General features: G+C 43.5%; 1 protein-coding gene across 1 annotated transcript in view; it reads right to left on the bottom strand.

Moving 5' to 3' along the window:
• The window catches only part of GALNT9 (polypeptide N-acetylgalactosaminyltransferase 9), a gene marked incomplete at both ends in the record, with an annotated part of 191,833 nt that overhangs the window by 60,557 nt on the left and 110,075 nt on the right, over nt 1-21,201 (bottom strand). Inside the window, 3 exons of the mRNA XM_084217225.1 lie at nt 5,278-5,475; nt 16,295-16,469; nt 18,208-18,374. Coding sequence (XP_084073351.1) covers nt 5,278-5,475; nt 16,295-16,469; nt 18,208-18,374 — 540 coding nt within the window. The remainder of the gene's footprint in view (nt 1-5,277; nt 5,476-16,294; nt 16,470-18,207; nt 18,375-21,201) is intronic.

Here is a 21,201-nt window from a genome sequence, read left to right as displayed (position 1 = left end):
GGTGCATCCCCCTCCTTCCCCTGACTGAAGGGAGATGCCTGGGGGCTTCACCAAGAGCCAGTGAAGGAGAAAGGGATGGGCACTCAACTGCACGTGGTACAGTCACTCCTCCTCTGCCTTATGCATCTTTCTCTCCTGCCTTAAGGCCAGCATATATTTATATATATATATATTTATATATACATATGTGCACAATGCAATCAGGTCACATTTGAAAGAGTTTCCTGAGCAGCCAACTGCAATTTCCAGGAAAACTGACAAACACTCACAATACACACATAAATTCCAACACAAATAGAACCATAAATAAATATATAAGCATAAATGTAGATATACAGGCATAATGAGAGAGACAAGGAGTTTCAAATGACACCTCACACATCCTATCTCTGAATGTTCCACCTCTCCCAGCAGGATGATGCTTTGATTCAGGTTCTTAAGCAGCACCTCAGCCCTGGTCTGACATGTCAGTGGGGAAACCTGCATGGTACCTGCAGACTATTTCTGTTTTTCTTACAGCTCATGTCTTCTGCAAGAAAGAGTCACACCAGGCCCTGAGAACAGAACTCGAGGACAGATTTGCTGCTCAGAAGAAAGAGGGGGGAAAAAAGACAAGATGACAAGCTAATCCTTATCCAGAAAGGCAGAGCAAATACGGATGCAGAGTAACTCTCTGATGCCCTGTGGAAGTAAATTTTTTGGAACAGGCAGGACACTCATCAGAACCTGGACAAATAAAAGCGAAACTGCTTTGTTACAGGCTCCTGTGAACCAGAAACTGAAAAGATGGCTATGAGCAGTCAATAAACACTCCCCAGTTTTATTATTACATGGCAGCATGGTTTATCATGAAAGGCTTTGCCTCCTGGGCTCAGGTGGATTTCTTCCCAGAGCAGTGAGGGCTCAGACTGGCTTCATCATTATTGTTACTGCACACCAGCATGGGGCCTGACTTGCACATGAGATGGGCACACACACTCCCAGAGAGAAGCAGCAGCACAAAACCCTTCACTGGGGGCACATCAAACTCTAATTTATGTCCATGAGCAAGGCCCTGGCACTCCCTGGAGCAGCTGATGCAGTGCCTGTACATGCACATCCCTACTGGTAGCAAGCTATGGCATATTAAAGCAGTAAGTGAGAACATATGCAACAATGAAATGCACCACTGCTGCTGGAGGAAGATAAAATGGAAAGCTGTGCAGTGCTTGGCTGGGTGAGGCTGACTAATGACTCTAATGTTAGTGGCTGCTGATCAAGAAATCAAATGCAGAGCAGTCCATCATAATCACAGCAGGTGAGGGAAGACAAGTCAGAGCCAGAGTTCAGAATACCAGAAACCTTCCTTGCTGTTCCAAAATCCAGGAAAAAAAAATACAGCATGCATTAAAAAAGCCAGCTTGTTTCAATGCATAGTCAAATTCATCAGAAGCCCTCTGAAACAGATCCTTTGTTGCACAGTGTGGTGCCAGATGATAAGGACATTTTTGGGCAGCGTGCTCGCAGGAACGCGAATGGGAAATGACGTGATGGACACAGCGTGTCAAAATAACAATCCTCATTTAAATCTTCACCTTACAGACATCTCCCATCTCAAATGTCAAACATGGAAAATGGATTGCCTGCAGAAGCCAGCTCGGGGAACATCAATTGCTCTGAAGTTCAGAGAATTAACGTGGGGGGGGAAGAAAGAACCGACTTTAAAGTGCATCAGAAATCTTTACAAAATCTGACACCTTGTTCTTGCTATTTCTTTACCTTTGTTAGCACCTCAAGGCCAAGTCCACTTGTCACATTTTATGGTACACTCTTGACATGACTGCCCATGAATGACCCACTGGCATGAGGGACAGTTGCTGCTCTTTCCCAGCAAGGCTGAGTAGAATCACTGTCAGTGTTCAAGAAATTAGAGGAAAATTCTTAGGAAAGAAGCACATCTCTCGTGTAGTCCCAGAAGAAAACAGGAACTGGACCCTGCTTTCCAAATGCCTCACCCAATTCTGCACATTGGTGATATTTATTCATAGAGTGCAAGCAGGAGAAATGCCAGGGCTCTGATCCTCACTGATACCAGGGTACACATGTTCTTTAATGCTGGAAATCTCTAATCCCTTTGGAGATCTGGCAGAAAGTATTCAGCTACACCAACCACAAAACCAGTCACAGGGTTATTTGTTACCAGACTTTTCTTCCACAAAACACACAGAGAGGCACAAACCAAATCCACTGCTTGCTGAAAACAGTGTCAAACAAAGCCTTAAGAGGGACAGTGGTGGCAAGGACTAAATGGACTTGCAGTTTTCATGCTGGTGAGCAGCTTTGCAATCTTTTGAGTGCACTGGACAGACACATGGATTCAAACACCATCAAAGTGCACAGTTTCTGTCTTGCAAAGTGGACTGAAACAGGAATCATGGTTGCAGTATGTGATTTGGAAAGCTGGTTGCAAAACCAAACCCTGTACCAAATCAAGTCACATCTGAGATGTTTTTAAAACTTGCTCACTAGCCTGACTTTGGCTTCCTTTTGAAAACACACTTTAAATATTCCACAGCAAGCAAGTTCCCACCATGACCACTTTGAAATCTCAGTCCTAAGGACAGACTTCCTGATTGATTTCATCAATAACACTCACACAGACACTCTTTCCACTACCATAATTACACTGGCACATCACTTAAAAGCCACAAAATCCCATTATATTTCCACAAGCAGGGACAACACAACAGCCAAATGCTGTAGCAAATCCATCCAGCTGCTGGAGCTTCAGAGGCCCCTCAGCACACACTGCAGTGTGGCCACAAAGGGGATGCTCTGCTCTCCTGAATCCCTGCCTTCAAAGAACCCAGGGAGACATGGAAGTGCTCATGGTTAAAAGGTCTCTGCCTTTTAGGGCATGGAATTGTTAATTTGCAGAAGAGATGCTTGGGCAGTGTGTCAGTGCTCCTGGTGTTTGCCAGCCAGGGCTGGGTGTTCTCCTCCTGCTGCTGTTGTCTCATCTGTCTCTGGGCAGTTTCTGCACTGTGGAACTGGAGGGTTTCTCCATTCAGGTTCAGAATAAAATCACTGCTCTGGGGAGCCAGCTGCTCATGTGCATCAGGTTTTAACACTGCTCAGTGCTTGAGTTTGGATTTGAGTTTTTGATTTTGGGTTGAGTTTGTTCACTCCTGTGTCAGCCCAGCTCAGTGTCAGTGTGGCACCAGAGAGAGCCTGAAGGTAAATCTGAGGGAAGTCCATGGTAAATCAGGCCCTTTATTGCTAAGGTTTAACCTCTTAGTTCAGTCTTATCTGTTATATGATCATTGTCTCCAGAACAGGAGGTACTGAAATACTGGAGCAATCCATGAGAAAATTACTACAATGATTTCACATATAAATTGTGAGTCATGAAGTGCACAAAACCTTTCAGGAGGGAAAGCTTTGGGTGGTTAATTTTCCTTTATCAATAAACTTTCTCAGGGCTGAGTGAAACAGGTATGAAACATCTGCACTTTTAAAACAATGTGAGGCAAGCAGGGCATGTTATCCAGGAAAACTGATTTCCTAAGTAATTACTTCCCTGCTTATTGAGGTTCCAAGCCAAGCAAAAGGTCAGTGATGATGGACTGTGCTGTCCTGCAGTAAATAAGGTTAATATTACTGTACAGCTCTGTTTTGCAGTCACAGAGCACGAGAATGAACCTGAGTACCATCTGCAACACTTGGTGAAATACAGATTAAAATATTGCTCTTCATGAGGGAAGGATCCTGTGAGGTGGTCCCATCCCTCTGACCACTTAGAAATGTGATCAGTGTGTCAGGGGTTTTTTCACTTCCAAAAGATCACTGGCATTTTTTTCAGGTGGGTGTGTTGTTGGAAGTGCTTAGCTGAACTTTTCAGGATCTGGCAAGTCAAGCTTTGCACTGGCAGGGAAGCACATCAGCTCCTCTGCCAGAGCCCACACTGGGACCATGCAGAAGAGTTTTAACTTGCTTTAAGATGATGCCAATATACAAGAAAATGAAGATGACTTTAGGCTGGTAATTTGTGTCCTTCTTAAGAAGTCTTAAAAATAAGAGCATCCTAAAGTGCATACTTAGGCTTCAAATTTTTTAGCATTTATTTCTAGAGTTGGTAGCAGCAGTACCCTTAACCCAGCACAATATGTCCCAGAGGAGCTGTTAGACAAACATCTGCACTGCAGATGAAAGGCTAGGAGATGTGAATTTTCAAATGGAGGGGAGAGAAAGCCCTTTCCACATCAGTTCCAGTTTTCCCACTGTAACAATTCTCAGAAACACCTTCACAGCTCCTGTAATGGCCTTTACTCAGAAAAGTTCATTTCTGTAAGGTACAATGTTCTCTTGTAGGGAAAAGTAAATTGACACACTGGCTACATGGTCTGGTGGGGGTTTGTTTTAAAATTCAACCAGTAGGAAAACTCTGAACATGTGCATGCAAAGTTCTCAAAAAAAAAAAAAACAACCAAAAACCACCCAAAAAAGAGCAGCTGTCAAATACAGCTCCTAGTGATGCTCCAGGAAAGCTCTGGTTTGGACTGATGACCAAGACTGCTGCCCACAGAACAGGAGTGGAACCAGCCTCTTTGTAATCCCACACACAACACCTTTGTTTCTCATGCACACAATGGGCCAGAGCCCACTGGAAAAGAAAAAAAAGAAAAGGTGAGATGAAAACGATCCTGCTAATGGCCAGAACATGTGCTTGAAGCACACACCCAGAGCCTGAGCACTCGTGTACACTGCGGGGCAGCTCTGAAAGGCAGCACAGCACACTCAGCCACAGCTTTTGTGGAGCCATCACTTTTCCCCACTCTCATTCTGCTATTCCTGCACAAAGCCCGTAGCCTCGTTTATAGCGGATATTTTTGCCTCGTTTATAGCGGATATTTTTGCCCCCGACGAGGGGGAGAGATGAATGCATCTGGCTCCTTCTTATCAGAAGGCTAATTAATTACTTTATTATACTGTATTATTCTGGACTATATCACATTACATTTAAACTGAATCAGCCAAGCACTCCACTGCCCAGCATCTCATGACTGTCACCCCACAGTCCCGACACACACACCTCATAGTCCAAGGAAACAAAACACCATCACTTGGGGTAAACAATCTCCCCATTGCCTTCTACTTTGGCACAGCCAATGAGATAAGAATTGTTTTTTCTGTCCCTGAGGTTCAGGGAAACATTCTTGGGAAGAACAGTGCCTTGCTTTTCTCCGCGAAGAGAAATGCGGTGATGCTCGCTCAGACCGCCGCGGCGGGGAGATTTACCTGATGGGAGCTGACTCGTCCCCCTTATCCAGCCAGTCCTGAGGAGGGATGATGTACATGCACCAGAGCCCCCAGTTGTAGCCGTGGGCGGCGTTGGCGTACTGCTGCACCTCGAAGGTGTTGTACTTGATGTTGTCGATGGCGGGCAGGATGATGCGCTTGCGATCCTCCTTGATCCGCGTCAGCGCCGGCTCCGCCCTGCCACAACGAGAGCACACCGCGGGTTACTGCCACAGACAGGCTCTAGGAAAATTCCTCCCCTTTGGGTTTCTCCTCCTGAGGAGCTGAGAGCCCTCAGGAACAGGATGATTATCTGCTGCTGTGGGATGCAACAGGTGGATCTGTGGTTGGTCTCGTGTGGTTGTTTCTGATTGATGGCCAATCACAGCCCAGCTGTCCAGACTCTCTCGGCCAGAGAAAATCCCTTGTTATTGATTCATTTTCTATTCTTAGCTGCCTTCTGATGAAATCCTCTCTTCTATTGTTTTAGTATAGTTTTTAATATAATATAATATATATCATAAAATAATAAATCAAGCCTTCTGAAATGTGCAGTCAGATGCATCATTCTCTCTCTCCCTCGCCAATGTCAGAGCCCTCTCTGATTTACAGTAGGTTACAGCCATCCTGCAATCCCTGCCTGGCAGGCTGAGAAAATGAGGTTCCACAATGCTGTTGAGACATAAACTTTAAGGAATTCAGAGATTTTAGAGGAGCTAAGATTTTAGTTAGAGATAACTAGGCCAGCAGAAGATACTGTGCATGGTTCAGACTCTCAATTCCCATGGGTTTTAGGCCACACTTATGCACCCCCATAGAGCCAGTGTGACCTACCAAATCTGGATAAGCCACTTCCATTATTAGTATGAGATTATATTTATGAGGTTAATTAGCACCTCTGTGAAACTGTGCCAGAGCCTAAGAACACAAAATTTGACCAAACACTTGTTCTGAGGCCTGGAGATTGTTAATTCATTTCACAATGGACAAATGTTGAGAGACTCCATCACCAATAGCAGTTAAATGGTCTCGATTGTTAATTCATTTCACAATGGACAAATGTTGAGAGACTCCATCACCAATAGCAGTTAAATGGTCTCCTACTGGCTACACCACCAGATTCCTGGCAGCAATTAAATACTGGCTGGCATGACCTGAAAAGCTAAAGACACACCAGGGGCTGCAAGAATCTGAAGGTTACTCAAAGATTTTAATCCTGTTTCCCAAGACTGACCCCATCACATCTAGTTTGAATGACAAATGTGGCTGCATTATGCCTTCTAAAACCTCTTTGGTGATGAGAAGATTTCAGGTGCCAGATGGTGCAAAAGCAGCAAACTGCAGGAAATGTTCAATCATTTCAAAAGGTTTTAAAACATCAATGTGCTTTCCACAGAAGCTACATCCCAAAAGGAAAGTAAAAAGCTTCAGTGCAAACACTCTTTTCTGACCAAGGTAGTGTGAGTTTGCTATGAATTTACAGAGAAACTGATCCGAAGAGGTAGCAGACTTACATAAGGGTGGAAATCGTTCCTCAAAGCAGTATTAGAAAGAGCCACTGGTTCCCTCCTTTGTGTGTTTCCCCTTGAAATGTGCTTTGAAAAATTTGCAGAGCTCTCACATGGATCTTTAAGGGAATGGTGCTTTGCTGAGACTCACAGAGGTAGGAGGATTTGAACACTGATCTTTTCTCACTTTCTTTTGCTGTTGGTCAGAAGACAATTGTTCCTTTGTGGTTTCAAGTGTTACCTCATATTTGGCCTGTTACCATAAATGTCCTTTTATTCCAGCAGAAGATACTGAGCATGGTTCAGACTCTCAATTCCTATGGGATTCAGGCCACACTTGTGCACCCCCATGGAGCCAGTGTGACCTACCAGATCTGGATAAGCCACTTCCATTATTAGTATGAGATTATATTTATGAGATTAAGTCTTTTAAAAACCAGTGTGTGGGTAGCAGAAAAACTCTTGCAAATCGGACAGAGCAGGGAAAAATGCAGAAAAGCTGAATCTGCTTTGTTCTTTCCATCATGCTATCTCTGCTCAGAGAAAATACAGAAGGATGGACATGCCATCATTAGTCTGGTGACTCCATGCCTGACACAGAAACCCTTGGGCATAAAACTCTTCTCCCTCTAAACTCTGAAACAAAGGATTTCAAAACTCCAGACAACAGGTACAGGTGTCCCTAACTGTTTGCTTGATTTCCATAGCTTCAACAAATTTATTATGTTTGGGTCTGATTTCCAGACCTGCCCTGCAAAGCAGGAAAGCTGCTTGCATGCCTTCTGAAGCAAAAATCTTAAATAGGTTTCCTTTGCAAGAATCAAACTCTGTCATTCACTGCTGTCTGATTCTGGAAAGGTCTTTGACAAACAAGGAAAGACTGGGAGTTTTTCCAACTGCTTTTATCTCTCTTGCTGGGAATTCTTTGGTCACCAAATCCTCAAATCCTCAGTTAATGGCATGTTTATGCTGATACAAAGCAAGACTGTTTCACCATTGCACTCAAAACCATCCTGCAGGTTCCATGTCCCTTCTACTGTTCCTCCTGGAGTGCTCATTTTTCAAGTATTTTACTTTGTAGGGCAGATTGAGGTTGTGTAATGAAAAAGCTGAAAGAAGATAAGGATTTCTTCTCCCTTAATGTCAAATACCTGCAATGGACCCCCCACATGCACAGTAATTGCCTCAAACTTTCATTCCCAGCAGAGAGAGGCAGAGGCTGGCACTTTTATAGTCAGGTGCTTCTCATAATAATGTAGACACTGAAACTGGGTGAGATTAATAATGTTCCAGAGGAGCCTGTTTTGAATATAAAGGGAATTTAGCCTTTTACTTTGCAAGACATCTTAAAATTGGACTGCTGAAGTGTATCCCAAATAATGGTTAGAGAAATAATGTGGAGAAAATATTCAACAGTCATGCTGGTTTTTAGCCCTTAATCATATTTGTGATTGTGTTAATCCAATACTTGAGTGTTGGAAGTGCTAACCTGGGACCTCATTTTCTTCTTTATATGAAGGACAATCCATTCCCAGCTCTGGAGCTGCTCTCACACAAACTATCACCAAACTACTCCTGTCACTCTACACCTGAGGAATTTCTGTGTTTTCCCATTTGTGTGGCTCACATTTTTTACCACCTGACGTGGTGTTTTGCATCTGAATGGCACAAGGAGGGAATCTCTGGATTGTGATACAACAGCTGGGGTCAAAATGCATGATGAAATTCCATTACTCTCCACCAACCTATTAATGTGAAATCACAGATTCTGAACTTCCATGAAATCTGAGGTGCCTGTCCATGTGATGGATGTTCTGTTTAAGTCCCATGCACTCAAGAAATGTAAATATTTAAGATATTTCTGCTTCAACAAGAGTTGCTTTCTCTACCCTCAGGTTACAGATGAAGTCAAGTGCCATGCCAAGCTTATGGAGGCAATTGTTATGAAAGCAGCTGCTGGAACTTCACCTTCTAGACCTCCCATCTCACCCATGCAGGTGATTTCCTAGCTCTCCTGGTACCCAGATGTGTGGAAATCACATCCCTGCTTGTGTTAGGAGCAGGAAATACTGAGTATCTGGACAGACTGCACAGCTACCTAATTTCCAAAATATTTTCACACCCACAAGTAAGAAAGTAGGCTCTGAGTCACAGATGGAAAGAGAGAATCCAGGCCAGAGCTGTTCTCTTAGCAAAAATGCAGAGTGGAGAGCCTTTTAATTAAACATTGCATACCTGAGGGATTTCACAGCCTGTCCTGCCCTGTAAAAGACAGCAGAGAGAGCAGTGGGGTATTCAGAGGCTCAGCCCAAGCTCATCTCTGTGAGATCTGCAGGAACACTCAAATCCCAGACCCTGCCAGTGCCCCCTCACTGCCAGCACTGCTGGTGGGCTGTTTGTCTGTCTGCCCAGATCCCCAGGTAATGGCCAGCAAAGGAGGGCTGGGAGCTGGAACAGGACTGGGCAATGCCCTGTGTTTGCATTCCCTACCTGGAGTAATCCATGGAATATGAGAGGTTTCATTGCTATTCATGGCTAGCAAAGCCCAGCCTCAGAGCTGCTCTATAATGCACATTCATCAAATCCTTTGTCAACCCTCCTGGTCACTCTGGCTTTATGTAATTGCTTCAGATTTTAAAAAGAATTATGATTAAATCTGTCTAAGTAGTTTCTAATTTTTTTCCCCTAATTTTAAACTGCTACTTTATTGTGTAGATTTACCCCTCCTCTTTATAGACACCAGCATTCTTTCTGTGGTTTCTTTTTTCCTCACTTTGCCTTGTTTTTTCTGCTGTCCATCTGCAGAAGTCAGCTGCTTCTGGAAGCTCACAGGACTGAAAGGATAAGAGGGGAAAAGGTTGCTGAAGTCCAGGGATGTGCAATAAACTGAGCTGCTGAGCTGCAATACGTGCTTGGAGGATTGCCTTTCCTCATGGCACTGCTGGCAGCCAGGCAGGATTCAGCCCTGCCTGATTAGGTGCACAATCCAGATGTGGATTTTGGGATGCATCCCCATTTTTCATAGTGCAAAAATGTTAGGTTGCCTAGTTTGCATCTGAGTCAAGGTACTTTATGGGCAAAGAGCAGCATGCATTGTTAACAAGTTATTTACTGGAGCAAGAGGGAGAGTTCTCCCAGGCATATTCATAGACATGATGGATTTCAGTAAACTAAATATAATCAAAAGATTCTGCTTTAAAGGTAGTGCTTCACATCATCCAAGTGGGGTTTTTTCCCACTTAATAAAAACCAAGCAGACAATTTGGACTGGAATTTGAGTGACATATGAAGATCCTCTCCCTTCCATCCTCTCTACAACTGCATATTTGTCAGTGTCCTCCTCTCTCTCTGAATAGATTGTTGGTGAATGGATAAAACCAGAAGAGAAAGGACAATAAATTTAGTTCTCTTACAGACTCCACTAGGCTAAAGGGTATTTTCACTTCAATTTTATTCACTTTGATTTGTCCAAGTCTGTTGAGCACACCACTAAGCAGTGCATGCATTCAATGCTTTCGCCTACCAGTGGAAAGATTTCTTCATTAGCAGCAGATTTTCCAAGGTGTTGAGCACCCATGATGACTTTATTGGGAGTTCCAGCAACGCTGGTTCTGTGGGATTCAAAGAGTAAATGCTCCCAAGATAAACATTGGAGGCAGGAAGAGAGGTGGAAGGCAGAATTTGAGGCAGAATAAGCCTGTAAGAAGATTGAGAGCAAAGGCAGGGGCCATACTGTGATCACACAGGCCTCTCTAATCCTATTGTAAGTCTGTCTCTGAACATATATGCATTCTGAATTTAACACTGGCTTGATTCAGAGCAGCTCAAACCCCACGGGAAACCACAGCAAACAAAAACTCTGTGTTGTCTTACACCCTTATCAGATTGCTGGAGAATTCATGCCAAAGGGAAAGCCTGATTTGTCACAATGCTAAAAAAGAACAGCTTCCTCCAGATAAAGAACAGATAAAAAGAAGTTAGTAATGAGCTCCTCGGTGCACATGATTATATAATTCACCTTTTTAAATATGTAAAAACACCTGCTGACTTCAAGCAGACTTTTAAAAAGGCACAACCTCAGAATAAAAGCACACAATCCAAGGGGATCCACATGCCTGCCACAGGCCAGATCTCTGCTGCCCAGCTCTGCCACTCCAATGGCCCTCCCAGCTTCAGGGATGCTTTGCTAACATGCAGCATCTGAGAAGCAGACCTTACCTTCCAGTTCTTCGTTGGAATGGCTGTATGAGGCATTTGTCAATAAATTCCTCCCTGCAGCTCAAATGTCACTTTTTCTAAATTTGTTCCAAAGTAAATCCTTTCCTAAATGACAGGAATTACATTGGGAAATGTCTCTCCAATTCTGCCCTATCCCAGGTGGGTACATACCCTGATCTCTGGGTTCTTTTGAGGTAAACATGCCTCTTTTTTCCTTCTTCTCCACCATCACTATGTCACTTTTTACTCCAATAAAAAATGAAGAACTAACATTAAAATAAACTCAATCTTCTTTGTCCTGCTTTCACAAATCAGAACTTCCTCTTCTTGTGAGCAGTCAGGGAAGAGTCCTTATAAGACATAAATGAAAGACAACATGGTCTCATCTGCTAGATTTTATGGCTCACTGGGTTTAACACCATATTTCACTCTGGCTCTACCACTGTCAGGTACCATGAAGTATAAACTTAACAGAGAAATGTAAGAAAAAAGAAAGCTGTGTAAACTGAAAGCTTATTTTGCATGATTTTACATGCTACCTCACATTTCACTGACAATATACATTTATCAGATGCAGACAAGCAGATCTACTGACATGCATAATTCTTCACTGAGGCCATCTGCAGAATATTTAATGTGGAATGCCTTTCCTGCAAATAAGTGTTCAGAGAACTAAAAAAGAAATAATTTTCATTCTCCCCTCCTTGGTCTCTGAGAGAACTCCCCCATCTGTCCTGCCTGACATCTCTATCAGCATCCCCAAGTGCCCAGGGAAGTTCCAGACCCACAGTGCCCAGCTGGAACAGAGGGAACTCAGCACCAAGATCAGCTCTCTGGCTGCCAGACCTCAATGGCTCTTTTCTGCACCACTGAAAAGGATGAGGATGCTTCAGTGAACATTCTAGGCTGCTGAGATAGATGAATAGTCAAAGCTGCTTTTGAGGCACATCCTCTGTGTGTAGGCTGGCACCCTCCCATGGATCCCAAAGGCCCACGTGGCTTCTGTTGCATGCTCCACTCAGATTATGTTGGTTTTGCCATCTAAAACTTGTATTCCATTAAGTTACCAGAGTGATCCCAAGGCTTTGGATGAGGAAGAACTCCCTCCCCTTTCCATTTGTGTTTCCCAGGGCAGGGATGCTCAGTGAACCCTGTCCTGAGCATGAGTGACGTGCCTGAACGCTCCAGAGGGGAGAGACTGCACAGGAGAAGGATGCAAAGGTGATCTCACCTTCACCACTTCTCTCCTTTGGAAGGAAAGAGCCACCTGGACCTTGTCATGTCCCCAGAGAGCCACCTGAGCTTGAAAAGCAGGGACAGGGAGTTTACCTGCAGGTAGGCATTGGCTTCCAGTCCACTTCATGAAGATATCACCAGGGAGCTCTCAGGGGGACAAGGAGTCTGTCCCCAAAAAGAACAACCATGTCTCTGTTACAGAGTACTTGGGGTAACAAAAGTCAGCAGAAGATTAGGAGGAAATCCACTTCCTTCCTCCTTTACACACCTTTTTGAGAATCCATTGCTTATGGCCACCACAACAAACTGCATTACACCTTACAGTAAAAAGTAGCATCTGCAAAGTTCCATCCACAGGCCTAGGGATCTTTAGCTCTTCTTAGTTTATTAAAACATCACTTTTGTGTATTTTTAAAACACTGACAACTTCAGGGATAATCCATAAAGATGGGATGTGTGTGACACAATCTGATGGATGCTCAACTTATATTTCATGTTCTCTTTCTCATGTCAGGCTCTGTCTGGCTGGTATGTTGAAATCTTTTGATTAAATCCTCTTACTTCACTGCTTCCTTATTGAAACTCACTCTTTGTCTGGCAAAATTTTAATTACTACAGGACTGCATAACTCCATTCAGTGCTCTGATAATACCTCTGTGATAGGAGCAAAAGCCATTCCTAAGATAGAATACAACTATAATACTCTATCATTATGTCTTCTTTTATGTCTCCTAGCACCCTCTTTATGGCTGCTAATATATTGTGGTTTCTGCCTTTCACCTGCTGATTTCTGCTGTCCTTCACTCAATGTGTCCTTTTTCTCACCCAGAGAATTAACACCCTATCTCTGCCATCTCTTTCCTGCTCCCAGAAATAATGTCAGGAAGGTCTCTTCCCCTTGTCACGTTATTCTCTCAGAGACAGGGGTTTACACAATGCTCTGCATGTTCTGCAGCACAATCAGCATCCAGGCTGTGCTGCCCTGCTCCCAGGGGGTGCCTTCAGGCATGCTGGCTGGACCTAACCCAAAGGTCAGAGCAGGAATGCTTTAATCTTCACACACCGAAGGAAAACTGAGCTAAACAAGCTCAGCTACACCCTCAGAGAGGAAAGCACAGCAGCTTTTCCTCCCTCTTGGTTCTGCTGGGATGCTGACTCCCATTGACACCAAGAAACCATTAAAAACAGACCAGGTTCTACTCCAACAGGACAGGGAGGATTTTAGAAATGAAATGTACACATACATTAGCCTGTAATTCTGATTTATAATTCCATTTCAGAATTAATAGCAATGGCCTCCCTTTCAGGCAGTCCCCTCCACTTCCACTCTCACAGCAGCTGTATTGGCTCACACTATCAAAAGCCTTAAGGGGAACAGGTCAATTGAAAATCACTGCCCTGAGATAACATATTTCTACACCTGAGAAGCCAAAAAGCAGCAATTAAGCACAGCAAAATAAATAATTCAATAGCTAATTTGACCTGCCAGGTTGCAGAGTATTTTTTTATATCCTACCAGATTGTAATTTAGTTTAGAAGAAGTGTCCCTGGAGAGCAATGCTGTGAGAGCCCATAAAATGCTATAGTATGATATCAGGCAAAAAGCCACCTGTAAATGGGCCACTATTGTTTAAAGAAGTGTTTTTTTTTGTTGTCAGTCCTGCATATTTCATGAGAAAGTGATGAAGTCCTTCTTTGATTCTTTATGAATTAATCTGCCAACTGATTAGGCAGGTAAAGCAGCCATAGATTGGGAAACTAAATTGCACTGCAGGCACTTGACTTTTAGATGGAACACAAACCAAACAGAAAGCTAAATGCTCTTTTCTGTGGTAAAGGAATTGGCTTCTTTTTAATTGCCTCACAAATAATCCATAGACAGCTTTTAGTGGGAGCAATCCACGTGGCCTCTGAATACATAAATAAGCATTGAAAATGGGGGAAATATTCATGCAAGGTGCAACTTAGTGGGAGAACAGAACAGCAGAGCTTTAACAAGAGACTCCCAGCTGATCCCTGAGTTTGTAGGGCTGTGGAGTGGGGGCAGTGCTAACCTGGAGGGAAAAAATACAGCAGTCCAGATGGAAGGACCTCAGCTCCTCCCAGTCAAAGGAGATGAGGTGAAAATGGAGATGACAGGCAGCCCCATGTGCACAGGTGAACAGAACCAAAACTGGGAGAAGTGGTGGAGCAGGGCAAGAGGAGAAACACCAGGGAAAGCTCTGAGCCCACAGGTTGAAATGAAGGGACACAGGAGGCTCTGGAGCAGGTTTCTGTCCCCTCTGACCACCGAGTGCCCCACAGCAGGGACAGAGCCTGGCTGGGACCTGGGAGCTCTGCTGGAAGGAGGGTGCAGAAAACACAAATCTTTGTCTTGGGTATACACACTCATTTCCTGAGCACTCCAGGTTCTGGCTGTGCTGATCTCAACCCTTTCTGACATTAATGCAAAGCAGTACAGTAAAAACCAAACCCTAACAAACCCCAAAGCAACCACAACCCTTTCCTGCTTACTGACACCATTGCTGATCCTCCCTGGCTACACTACCTCAGTCAATGTCCTTCTAAAATGATAACAAAATTCTCCTCCAGCCCCAGAAAACTGCAGCTTGGGCAGGACAAGCACTGGGGACAGCACCCAGAGCAGGCTCTCTCCAGTCTTTGACCCTGTCCCATAGCTGGTATTACCCTTGATGAATGTTTGAAAAAAATTTGAAATATCTACTTGCTTTAAAAGCAAATAAATAAATTATACCAGCTCTTAAGCTTCTAGAAAATTACTACAGCTGCTATTATAGTCCTAAGGAAAAAAAATAGGGGATGAACATAAAGCAGGTGCACTACAAGACTTATTTTATTGCACCTCCCATTTTATAAAGATATTCATGAACATATAAAAATAAACACTCTACTCCTTTGCAATTAAGTTTCTCTCTAGTTGTAAGTACAGCTATTTTTAGTTTTAATTTGAGGATATCTCCCAGAATTGCAGAGCATAATCATTTCCACTATAACTCTGCATCATCATTATCAAATACCAGCCTATCTTTGGAAAATGCATGTTTTACATGCTGAAGGTCCCAGAAGTCCTTTTGCAGCTGATGGTACAGATCAGCTCCTACAGTCCCAACTTCCAGTAATGCCAAATATTGGCCACCGAGTGGTGCTACAAAGATTTATTCCAAATGCAGTTCTGGCCCATTAAGCCAAAAGGGGATGGAGAAAGTCATGCTAATTTCAAGCCCTATTAAAATTGCAGGCAATAATTTAATGTTTCCCTCAAATGTAAATGCAAGAAAATTTATGAGGAAATCAGATTACTATTCAAGTTTCTAAGAAGAAATGATAGAAAATGATGAGGAGGTAAAAGAAGCACTTGAAATCCTCCAGCCCAGAGCCTCCTTAATGGTGTGTCCCCATCTGACTGCTTTGGGATTTCACACCCATTGTGGTTCCAATTCCTCCTCTCTCCACAGAGCCGTGCTAGACCAGGCACAGCAGCTTTTTTATGGTCTTGCAGCCATTGCAGGAGCCTGTCAGCAACGTTGCAATAATCAGGAACACAATTCAGGAGTGCTTGCTGAGCTGATCCCTGCAGTCTCCTGTCGCAGACATATTTTCTGAAAAAAATCCTTTTGCTAGGATCTTTTCTCCTGAGAAGCTGAGAGGCCTCAGACATGAAATGTAAACAATAATTATCTGCTGCTGTGGAATGCAACAGGTGCATCTGTGATTGGTCTCATGGGGTTGTTTTTAATTAATGGCCAATGCCAGCCCAGCTGTTTCGGACTCTCTGGTCCGTCACAAGATTTTATTATCATTTCTTTCCTTTCCTTTCTAGCCTTCTGATGAAATCCTTTGTTCTATTCTCTAGTATAGCTTCAGTATATAATTTTGTTTTAATACAATATGTATCATAAAATAATAAATCACAGAGTCAAGATTCTCATCTCTTCCCTCGCCCTGGGACCCCTGTGAGCACCACCAGAGCCTCCCCATCCCTGCAGCTGACACATCCCTGTGCCACTGCCCCTCTGGGCACAGCCAGCACTCACCAGCCAATGTTGAACTCCACGTGGGCATCAAAGAACCCCACCACAGGGGATGTTGCTGCTTTCCAGCCCTGGATCCTGGCTCGGATCAGCCCCTCTCGTTTGTTGTTGCGCACGATCTTCACCAGCCCCGGGTACCTCTTGTGCACGTACTGGTCCAGGTTGAACTTCAGCTCGACTGCAGGGCAAAATCAAAACCCACACAGGCATTTAGAGTGAGTGAGAAAGGCCCTGCAATGCTGTGTTTTATTCTGCAACAGGAAGGGAGAGGGGTCCTTAAATATTCCCAAACCCTTGGTGAGTCTCGGAGATACAAACCTAGAACTGGAACTGAGGCATGGAGCAGTTCCAGGGGTTTCAGCCCAGAGAAATTCCCCACACATCAGAGACTTTAATATGGCCTGATGCATCTGAGTATGGTGCTGAAGAGATAGTTTGTCTACGTATTTTTAAAAATTACTCTCCTGATTCTCTGATGAGCTGCATTAGGTTACAACTGGAAGAGCAATTCTCACCATAAGCAAGTGTAACATGCCAGTCTGGTGATTTTTATTTTTTTTTCTAAATTATGCTGTTCAGTAGGAGTTAGAAAGATAACCTCAATGGATTTTGGGTCAAGAAGTAATTCGGATCGCAATTAATTTCCCTTTATTTTCAGGGTTTTCCCTTAAATATAATTAAGATTCTTCAATACTAGGCTTCTTTCCCTTTTAACTAAATGGATATTGAAGATCTCAAATAGACTTCTCTTTTGTTCATTTTCAGGCATTCAATCACAGATGGAGCAGAGCTCATTCACCCTTTTTCAGCTTTCATTTCAAGAGGCTTATAAACAGGCAAATTACCAAAATGGTCTTTTTTTTTTTTTAATCAATGTAGTTTGGTAATTCATTTACACTGCAACTTATTCATAAAGTGGCTTTTGCCTAAATATCTTTATCAGAAAAAACTAGGAGAAGCTTCCAGGACATTAGCAGCCTCATTTTTTCTGATCTATATTAGACAGTAGAATCATTATCATTAGAATCAAAGACTTGATAAATCTCCAGTTATTTAGAAGAGTGGCAGAGAGAAGCCATATAAGAGTTCACTGAGAAATGATGAGTTCAATTCTCCTCAGGATTGCCTTGACTCAAACACTTTGCAGTCTCACACAATTACTCCACAGGTTACACTGACATAACTGAAATCTGAATTGCATAAATACGTTCTTTAAATCTATAGGTTTAGGAGCTTATTTTCATTTGAGTTGTCTCTTCTCTCAGTTCTCCTCTCCCTTCTCCCTTCTCAGTTCTCCCTACTCTGCTCTTACTTGAAGAGTAAGAGCAACTTAAAACAGAGAACTTAAAACTGTTGATCTGAGGAGGAAATGCTAAATTTTAGGCTTATTGGAAATAAATATGATTTTAGAAGATTAATCAGTTCTAGAAGTGTAATGTCCAGATTTAAACACGACAGCTCTAGTCCCTTGTATCCTGAGAATCTTCAAACAGACTGTATTGTGAAACATGCTGATAAAAGCACCCTATATGCTCACCAGTACTTGGATTTTGGATTAAATCATGAAGAAACAATGTGCTGCCATATAAAAGAGTAGCAAGTGTCTTTAAGGAGAATCTGTAGCCTCGCTTTCCCTTGGGAGCAGAATTTAAATTTTTATTCTGTTGATGATGACATTCCTCTGGATTTGGAGAAAAGCATCCTATCAAGATTGCCTCCATAAATGCCATTCATTCTGTTAGGATTCCACCGAAACCAACAGGGTCCATCCCCATAATTTGTTATGCAAATAGTCAATATTTACTCACAGCTTTGTGCAGACGGCTCAATCACCCTCCCATCAAGGAACCCCTTTACATTTCACACCTGGCAATCACAGGGGCAGGGTGCTCAGGGGCAGAGGGGCAGGAGCTCACCGTTGTCGCTGTTGTCATCCACCAGGATGATCTCCTTGAGCAGGTGGGATGGGGTGTGGTTCACCACGCTGTGCACCGAGCGCAGGATGACGGACAGAGCCTCGTTCACGAAGATGAACACCACTGAGATCTGGGGCAGGTCCTCGGGGTAGCTCATCTGCTTGCACCTGGAGAGGGGAAAGACACAATTAGAGCCCAAGCAGCCAGTGGGAGCCAAAACAGGCTGAAGAGCATCCTCCTCCTCCTTGCTCTCCACCCATGGAGGGATCGGGTTTTATATTTTTCAGATTCTGTGCTGCTTTGGTGTGTACTTCTGAGCTTCATATTAGGAGAGAGTAAACTCTCTTCACAGAGAAGGGAGACAAAACAATTCCTTCTCTAGCTGGGGTCCAAGGACAAATCATCCAAATCTCAGGCCCAAGAGCCTGGACTGAACAACAACATGGACTGAAGACAGAAAAAAAAGGTTGTGACTGCATGGGCTAAAGCTGTAATTGGACAATTAACTCCAATATGCTAATGGAGCAGAAGTTATAAAAATAGAGATCTCATGACCAGTTGTCCATTTTGTGACCATTTTGGGTTCACCCTGGGTGCAGCCCTGGCTGGGCTCTTGTGCTGCCCAAGGTGGATCCGCTGAGGCCTTTTAATAAATCCCTACTTTATTCTTTAACTCCATCTAGCCTCTGTTCTAGGCCAGCCTATTCAAGGCATCATTCCAAGCCCAAGGAAAGATGTGGTAAAGGCTCCAAAGAACCAAGCTTGGTTTGGAGCAGCCCTCTCCATCAGCCCAGCACAAAGCCCAGGGTGTGTGCATGCACACAGGTTTGTAGCAGCTCTCCTTCCCTGTTAAAAGCATCTCCTAAAAACCAAAGGACCATCCATGACTCTGCTCAAAACCATCCTACAATGGCACACCCTGGCTGTGCTCCCAGGGGAGCCACCAGCAGCTCTGCTGCTAACTCACAGCTGCAGCAGAACTTTAAAACCAGCACTGGCTCAAGCAAATTTTGCATTTTCCCACAGAGAGAGCACTTGCCCCCCTTTGTGACTGTGCAGTTTGTGCAGCAAGAACAAACACATGGTGGTTGTTGTACAGGTCTGCTCCCTCTGAGATATTGCCTTTCTAGGCTGCTGCATCCTCATTCACCATTTGCTTTTGTGCTGCTCACTGAGATGTATATTTTACCATTTTGAGAGGAAAAACTGAGGCCTGGAGGAGTTCCCAGCACAGAGCAGAGCTCCTGCTTCCCAAGCCCTCAGCCCCTGCCCCTCTGTAACACCACACTGCCTTATTTCAGTGGGATTCTCCCCCATTAGCAGAGAGGCTAACTTTAAAAACTACCCACCTGTTCTGACAGTCAAAAAGCCATCCAGAATTACCATAGCAATTGCTGAACTTGCTCTCTAAAATACTGCTAATGATATCACAGAAAATGACTTCTCCTGCTCTTATCAAACTTTCTGACCTCTGTGCTCATTACTTTGGCATAACAATCACTTTTTTTCCCCACTATCAGCAGTCATGGGGATAGGGCAGGTGACAAATGCTTGACTGCTGGGTAACCTCTGGAAGTCAGTTATGAATTCTAGTAAAGTGTAATTATTCATAATTCCTGATCCCAGCACTATTTGCTGAGAGACCTGAGCACTCATCATTGATTCCAGTGCTACCACAGCTACACACTGGCAGCCTGCTGGTGGCCTGTGCCACACAGAGCACCACTGAGTAAAACTTCTGGCCAAGCAGCATTTCTTACACAGCCTAAAAATAAGTCTGGAACAAGGATAGAGGTTTTCAGGAGGCACGAATGCTCTGACACAGCCCTCGTTTCTGAATTTCTTTTTTGAATGCAATTTTCCTCTTGAGCACGCTGACTTATCAAAGTGCATCAGGAATACTGCAATAGCAGGAAAGACATGGACTTTGCAAGATTTCCTGTGATGAGGGACATCTTTTAGCTGATAGCAATTTTCTCTGGAGTCCCCCACACATCCCAAAGTGCACCTCAGGAAATCAGAGCAGCCCCCATATATATAAAATATAACTTTAATTTTTTTTTACTGTTTTAGTGTGTGATTCTGAGCTTTATATTAGGGGGTGGTGAGCTCTCTTCACAGGGTAGGGAGACAAAACAATTCCTACTCTAGCTGGGGACCAAGGACAAATGATCCACATCTCAGGCCCAAGAAAATAAAACAATGTGGGCTGAAATGAAACGTGGACTGGCAAGTGAAATGAAACACCCAGCTCATGTTCCTGGTCAGACTTACAGGGTAACTACAAGTAGGACTAATTTCAGTGGTTTTCTGAATCCTCCCATCCTCCCACTTTAATTCAGAGGAAAAAAAAGGAAAAAAAACCCTAATTCTAGCTTTAAAACCAGCACACCTAAACCATAACCTCCTAATTTTTGATTTATTTGTTCTTCATCACATTAAATCAATGCACTATTGTCCCAAGTGGGGCTCCATGGCCTTGCTGGCTCACAGGACTTTTCATGCCTTAGTTCTCAGTGATTACTTGCACTGTAGGGCATCAGGGACTGCTTTAGCTAAAAAGCTGGTTTGAATTTCTTATTCCACCTGGATGAAGTCATGCCTATCACTTCTTACTGCAATCTTTTACCTGTTAGTTCTTCCCTTTTTTTTTCTATTAGCAGGGCATAATTGAAAAACTGCATTTTGACTGCATTTGGAGAGAGCACCCCAAACAATATATATTGGAATATCTTTGGTAGTGCCACTGCAACAGGAACACCTAGATGGGAGAAAGCAAAGCTCAGGATTTAGCAGTAGTTTAAAACCTGTCATAAATTTATTTATTGCAGTGAGGATGAAGAACAGCAAAAGCAGCTGTCCAGCTGAGCACTTTCCAAAGCCCAGCAGTGATTTAAGGGTTTATTTCCTGCAGACTTCAAGTCAACCTTGAACTCCCAACTCCGTAGGTCACTTCAAAAAATGAGACTGATGTGCTGAGGTAGTCAGGAGAAA

Source organism: Fringilla coelebs (genome assembly GCF_963513975.1).
Source record: "Fringilla coelebs genome assembly, chromosome: 17".
Taxonomy (NCBI): domain Eukaryota; kingdom Metazoa; phylum Chordata; class Aves; order Passeriformes; family Fringillidae; genus Fringilla; species Fringilla coelebs.
The sequence above is the reverse complement of the archived record's forward strand: the minus strand, read 5'-3'. Positions and strand labels throughout refer to the sequence as shown.